General features: G+C 53.4%; 1 protein-coding gene and 1 pseudogene across 6 annotated transcripts in view; both read right to left on the bottom strand.

Annotated features, from left to right (window-relative positions):
- Nucleotides 1–7,023, bottom strand: part of MBOAT7 (membrane bound O-acyltransferase domain containing 7) — a 14,791-nt gene that overhangs the window by 6,702 nt on the left and 1,066 nt on the right. For 4 of the 6 annotated variants that reach the window (XM_006907140.3, XM_006907141.3, XM_015585741.1 and 1 more), the window contains exons 3-7: nt 6,818–6,947; nt 6,126–6,252; nt 4,140–4,299; nt 2,677–3,037; nt 704–880 (exon numbers count right to left, since the gene is read on the bottom strand). In XM_006907140.3, the coding sequence (XP_006907202.1) occupies nt 704–880; nt 2,677–3,037; nt 4,140–4,299; nt 6,126–6,252; nt 6,818–6,947 (955 nt within the window). The remainder of the gene's footprint in view (nt 1–703; nt 881–2,676; nt 3,038–4,139; nt 4,300–6,125; nt 6,253–6,817; nt 6,948–7,023) is intronic. The other 2 variants (XM_025043555.1, XM_025043556.1) reach the window with 1 other exon arrangement.
- LOC112475937 lies at nt 381–499 on the bottom strand (annotated as a pseudogene).

The following is a 7,023-nucleotide window of genomic DNA, read 5'->3' as shown; positions in this document are numbered from 1 at the left end:
TTGTTAAGCTTTTTAAATTGACCATTTTGATAGTATACTTAACTTCTAACTAACTAACTGACCATGCCCTTCCTGACTTTAAATACCTGAATCTATCTCCCCTATGACTTCTTTCTATAATGGGGTCATTCTTATATTTAAGTAGTTTTTTCTCATTCCTTCGATGATAGCAATGGACACTTTAAACAAAATGGACAAATGTCCATAAACATAATCTTGCTACAACTCCAAAGGATTACCTGAAGGTCTTCTGTGGCTCTCTAAGATTAAGAAGTCCCACTCTACGTTTTTCTTTTCTTTTTTAGGTGAGGCAACCCTTGGTTGACCTCACAGATGGCAAGGACCTTGTTAGCTTACAATCCCTTATTTTTTATTTTTTATGCCTACAGCACCTGGTCTTCCTAGGTGGTCTCCTATCCAAGTACTAACCAGGCCTGACCCTGCTTAGCTTCCGAGATCGGATGGGATGGGGCTCGTTCAGGGTAGCATAGCGGTAGACTACAGTACACTGCTTCTGTCTGACCAGGCTGACTTTCCAGAAGTAGACACAGGCCCAGAGTAACGCATATCAGTAGCTGAACAGGCTTAAGAAACTACAACTCTCATGGTCCTCCGGGGCAGAGGCTCAGCCAGGGAAGGCGTAGGTGGCCCCAGGCGCTGCTGGGAGATGTAGATCTGGGCGGTCCCGGGTGGGCGGGCTCACCTGAGGACATAGGAGCGGGCGGGCGCGCTCTTGTAGATGTACTGTGCCAGCCACCACTGCACCGTCATGTTCCAGTAGCGCATGCCATCCCGCACCCGTACGCAGAAGTCAGTGCCGTAGCAGTCGATGTTGCGGACGGTCTCATAGTCGTACTCCAGGGCGGCCGCCTTCTCCAGACTGGGGGGGTGGAGGGTGAGGGTAGGGGACAGACATGCAGCTCAGCCAGGTCCCTTTTCAACGCTGGCTACTGTCCCAGCCCCGATGCTAAGGAGGGGATTGCGTGCAGGCAACAGCCCTCTGGCTGTCACGTTGGCTAGGGCATCAGGGGAGGGTAGCCCAGAGGGAGCCTTTCTGAGGAAGAAGGTACAGGTGGGGCCACATAGTTCACCAACGAGGGGGCTCTCTTGGCAATGGGGCCCACAACAGCTTCAAAAAGCCTTTGAAGGGTTACAGTTGCTAGGCTACAAGTCCCTAGCAACCTGAACCTTCATAGTCTCCCATGCTAGGGAAAGGCTTTACCTTAGCAACCAAGCTCAGTGTATTCAGAGAAGCCTCCGAAAGTGGTCCCTTCTGAGTTGCAGGACACTGTAGTTGCTAGGGAAGTAGCATCCCCAGCAATGAGGTGGGCCATGGCTGTTCTATGCCCGTGTGACACCTGGGTGGTCTCTGTTGCTAGGGAAAGGGCATTCCTTAGCAATAAGGCCGGGATGTTTAGAAAAGCTTCTGGAAAAGGCCTTATGATTGTTCAAGAAGTGTCATCTCCAGTAATATGGTGGTTCCTGGGGCACTGCTGCCACGTGGTGGTGGTAGGGGAACATCCTTGGCCCAGTGAAACCTCTGGCGGCATCTGATAATGGGGGCGGGGGCATCTGCTAGGAGTGGGTGAGCGGGTTTAAAAAAGCTTTCAGTCTCCACCTGACATTTTCTGGGGACACCCTCCTCAGGAACTGGAGGTCCACTTATGGTTACTAAGGCAGTGAAAATAAATTCACGTGGGGGTGCCACCTCCCCCACAATGGAATGGCAGCTCCTGTCTACTAGGGGATGGCCCTAGTCAAGGAGTAAGTTATAATTGACATTGATGAGGGGGTTGCTCCCCCAGCCCCAGCTGTGGCAGAATACCATGGATGATAGGAACAGAAGGCAGCCCTTCCGGTTGCTAAGGGCACCATTTCCCTAGCAACACAGGAGCAACACTTCCTTAGCAACAAGACAGTTCAGTGTTATCAGCAATGTGACTTACCTAGCGGTGAAGAAGCTAGATGGGTAGCATTACCAGCAACAAAGTCAATTCATCATTACCAGGGGCATAAACTTCTTCAGCAACAGTAGGAGGGTGATCTGCAGTTGCTAGGAATGGTGCCCACCACTCTGCTAGAGGCCAGCAGTCAGGGATGCCATTCTCTTAGAAACAGAGAGCAACTACAGGCTATGTGATGACAGTACATAGGAGGAATGAGGGGTGGGGAGATACTGGCTCCTAGCAAAGGAGCAATTTAGGGGGTAACATTTCCATAGCAACAAAGAACCGGTCTAGCAGGAAGGGGCAAACCGCTATAGCTGCTAGAGAACCTGGTTCTCAAGCAAATAAGGGTGGTCCAGTTGCCAGGGAACTGTTTTCTTAGCAACAAAGGGTAACCCATCACTGCCCAACGATGGCATCCTGAGAAACCAGAAACAACTGGGTTATTGGGGTGACACTTCCATGGTTGCTAAGATACCACTTTCCTTTTCCTAGCAACAGAGAGCAATTTGCCATACCAAGGAGTGACAAGCACTAGCAGCAAGGGGCAATCTGTAGGTATCAGGAGTGCTGTTCTCTAGGACAGGGAAAGGTGGGCTGTGGTGGCCCAGGGGCGACACTAACAACAGGTGGTGGACCTGCCCCCTGCTCTCCTCCCTATTAGGGGCAGGGCCAGCCTGTGGTGATGGGGCCTGCTGGGTCTTGGGCCACCTCCCTCCCGCCACCTGACCTGCTGGGGGGTGGGCAATGGAGGGTGGGGCCGCCCCCGGCCCGGGCTTTGGCGGCCACGGGGTAGGCCCCGAAACCCGCGGCAATGCAGCCGCACTCGGCCACAATCCAGGCCACGTAGAAGCGCATGCGGAAGGCGAAGAAGACGGGGATCATGTAGAAGAGGCGGGCAGGCAGCGGGCGGGCGTAGAAGGCATCCTCACGCACGGCCTCCAGCGGGAAGAGGTGCGAGGACAGCAGGAAGAGCAGCCCAAAGAGTGGCGCCGGCCAGGCCCGGCGTAGCAGGGGCCGCAGGCTGGGTACGGCTCCCGGGAAGGGCTGCTCCAGCCAGTCCAGGTATGTGCGGTAGCGGAAGAACGGGCCTGTAGCAGGGGAAGGGCAGCTGGTCAGAAATGGGACGGCCGGAGGGGTGCAGGGCTCAAGTATGGGGTGGGGCGAGTAAAGGCAGGCAGAAGGAAGTAGAGACAGGGGTGGGGTGTGACATCCAGAGGGAGAGGAGAGACAGCCAGAGACGTAGAAACAGAGGGGAGGACAAAGGACTCAGTAGGAAAGCAGGCCAGACATTTACAGAGAGGGACAAAGACCCATTGAGTGAGGGGAACTAAGGCTCTGAGATGGAGAGTCAGACCCTGAGGAAGGGGGTGAGCCCGGTGTGACTGAAAGAAAGCATAGCAGTGTGGCAGGGGCTGGACCCGGAACCAGGCGGGCTCGCGGTTTTGTTCTCAGTGCTAGGAAACCACGTGGCCCATTCACCTTTCACAAGAGCTGAGCTGCCTGGGGCAGCAGAGGGGCAATGATGGAAAATGGGAGGCTGTTGTAGTATTTTAGATAAAATGATGGCCTGGCCTAGAGAGGGAACAGTGGGGATTAACAGAGGGACAGGTGTTAGAAGTCTTACGTGTTACAGAAGGCCTCATAGTGTTTGATTCCATTCTAAAATGTGCATGATAAGCAAATCTACAGATAGAAAGTCAACCGGTGGTTTCCAGTGACTGAGGGAGGACGGAAGTTTGGGGGATGATGGCCAAAGGGTGCAGGGTTTCTTTCTGGGATGACGAAACTGTTCTAGAAGTAGGTAGTGAAGACGGTTACACAACTCCATGAACATAATACAAACTAGCCAACTGGACATGGCTATGTCAGTTATGCTCAACAAAATTACCATCAAAAAGAAAACTTTCTATGAGGTCAACAATAATGACAAATATTTTCTGAAACTAAAACAGAACCACAAGCCGTGAATGTTTGTTCCCGGGGCAGCAGGAACACCATGTGAACAGATTTTTCTCTTTATCTGTTTGCTCCCAAAAAGCTACAAGGAATCGCTTAGGCTGAAAGCAGTCTATCCTCCTCTGGGGGAGCCCAGGGTCCAGTGTGAGAGTCGGACATAGAAGCCCACCCTCAGAGCAGCAGATGCTGTGATGGAGACAGAGGGGAGGCAGGCCTGGAGGCAAGCATACTCACCTGTCATGATTCCCACGTAGCAGTAGCTGTAGCTTAGTGTATCCATCAAAGAGGGGACATCGGGCAGCAGTCCCAGGCTGGGCCCCTTGCTGAAGCCCGAGGCCAGTTCCTTCCTCTGGGCCAGGTGCAGGTCCTGTACCTCACTGGCCAGACTCACCAGCTGAGAGGAAGGGGCGGGGGAACAGGTCAGACCTGGGACTCCTCACACTATCTCCCTCAAGCTAGCCCTCTCAGCACCAAGAGATGCTGGCCGTGCAGCTGGGAGCCGAGGTCTACCCCTGGGGAACACTGGAGTCGGGATTAAGGGCATCTTAGTGCCTCTCTGATGGAAGGCGTGCCCTGGGACTCACCCCTGGGCCCACCTGTGTTCTTTCTGTGCTCCATCCTTCTGTGTTCTGCAGTTTGGGGGTTTAGATACATCCTACTCTCATGACTCCCAAACTTGACCCCTGGCCAGGACTTCTCCTCCAGCCCCTAACCTATTTATCAACTTGCCTCTTATCAATTAATACTGGGGTGTCCACTGGGCACCTCAAATTTCACACATGCAAAGTAGAACCTGGTATTACCCCAGTGCGGATTGCGTCCAGGCTCTCCCTGCAGGCAATGACACCACCATCCAATTACTCACTCAGGCCAGAAACTTTCCTCACTCCCCTTATCCCCTTAAGTCTCTCCAGCTTGTCCCTTTTGTTCTGCCTCCATCACCAGGCTGAATATGATCAGCCTGTCCCTCCAGGTCTGCTCTGTACCCTTCTCCACACAGAGCCAAGGCCGGCCCTCGGTCAACAAGCCTCTGTGTCTTCCAGCTTCTCCTGGTTGAGTCGACAGAGAGCCCCAGGCAGGAATGGAGGAAGGCAGGACTAAGAGCTGGGGTTTTGTAGGTCACACTGAGATAGCATGACCCTGAATAGATTGTCTCTAAGTAGGTGCCTCTATACAAGACTTGTCCTCCCAGACTCCCCCACCTGACCCTCCTCCCATTCTCTTGGGCCCAGGGCTGGTACGGCGGGCTCTCTGACTACTGGTCCAAGTCTCCTGCACTGTCCCTGTGGCTCCTCCATGTCCTGCCCATCCCATTGTAAGTAACTCCTCAAGTTATCCTGGATGTGGCATTTCCTGTGGGACTCTGACTGACCTACTAAGATCCAGGTCAAGTTGACATCATGTCTACCAGCTAGGTTTTGACTAAGGAGCCCGACCTCATCCCATCTTCCCTCCCTATTGCAATCTTCTCAAAGCACCCCGAGTCTTTACTTAAACATGTAAATCTGGTCACATCACCTCTTCTGGCAACAAACCCAAAAACCTTTTCCAGGGCACCTTGGGCCCCCACAGGTAGAAGCCCAAGCTCTCTACACTGGCCGAAAAGGCCCTTCAGCACCTGGTGTCCCTTCTCCTTCATTCTCTTGAACACTCCATGTGGCTGAAAAACCAGCCATGTTGGAAGTCAGCCTGCTGTCCCTGCATCCTGAAAGGCCCAACTCTTCTCCCAGCTAACCAATGCCTGCCTGTCCTGAGCTCCCATCCTGAAGAGACGTGGTTTGCTCCTCGCATGACTGTTCTGTTCACCAGTATGTCGCTGGAGCCCAGCGCACCCTGGGAACTCACGACTTTTCAGTCTGCGATGGGGCCTGGGTATGTATCTGCTGTCACCCATCTTCCCAGGTGATTTAGAGCCAGACCTGGTTTTGTGCCCTTAGATAAGTGCCTTCTCCCCAGAGAGGTTTTCCTCCTTTGCAAAATGGCTTGCTCCAAAATGCAAGGAGTGCAAGTTGGTGAGCACTCAGCTTGGCCTTTGGCACCCACGTGGACATTACTTGGGATACCTCTTTGCCCTGAGGAAGAGCTGAGATGTCCAGTCCTGCCCCTGGGGAGTGTGGCAGATAAAATCTGGTCTCCCTTCCCCTTCCCCCAATGGGAATGGCAGGGCGGAGGAGGTGAAGTTGAGGGGTTAATTGGCACAAAGCGGGTGGGGAGTCTGACCTTCAGTGTCAGCAGCAGCTGGACAGCATTGGTGAAGGGTGTGGGAGTGGGCAGGCCCAGCAGGCTGAGTGCTCGGAAGAACAGGAGGTAGGAGAAGGTCCAGGCTAGGGCCAGGGCATGGCAGGAGCTGGGGCAGAGGCAGGAGGCGGTGGTGCTGGGCAGTGTTGAGTGAGGGGACCTCGCCTCTGCCTCCCCCAGATTCTAGCTACAAATCCTCCCCAACCTCCCACCTTCAGAGATAGAAAATGGGGGCAAAGAGATGGGGACAGAATGAACATAATTTTGAATGAACAAGATTGAAGCAGCAAGAGAAGAGGCACAGCCATGTAGAAATGCGTAGCAACAGATAAAAGAGAATGAGAAGAGGTTAAGAGAAGCTTCAGAGTGAAGACCCTTCAATCCATTTTGTACTGTGAGGAGGGGGAGAGAGGGAGAGAGAATTCGGATATGAATGGTGGCAGGGCCAGCAGACAAGTAATATCCTCCTCTCTCCCAAATGAATCCATAACATGGATGTAGAAGATAAGGATAGACAGGGACAAGACTCAGAAAAAGGCAGAAGAGGAAAAAAAAACCAGACAAATGACAGAAACAAGGGGTAAACAAGAGACTGAGGCAGAAACAGAGAAAGACCCAAAGAAGAAACAGGTTGCTTTTTCACCCCCACCATTCTCTCCCACCCCTATCCTCACCAGGGCTGGGCCTGAACGAGGGCCCAGGTCCCAAGGATGGTGACCAGAGAATGTAAAGTGTGGGGGCCACAGGTGAATAAGGTGAGCCCCAGGCCCACAGCTGCTGCCCCCCATCTCTTCAGCCCAGGTCCTGCAGGGAGAAGAGACAGCATAAGCCTGAGACCTTCCAGCGCCCACTTCGCCCTCCCCGTCCCCCCCGCCCCTAC

Source organism: Pteropus alecto, unplaced genomic scaffold (genome assembly GCF_000325575.1).
Source record: "Pteropus alecto unplaced genomic scaffold, ASM32557v1 scaffold432, whole genome shotgun sequence".
NCBI classification, from domain to species: domain Eukaryota; kingdom Metazoa; phylum Chordata; class Mammalia; order Chiroptera; family Pteropodidae; genus Pteropus; species Pteropus alecto.
This window is presented reverse-complemented; position numbering and strand designations above follow the sequence as displayed.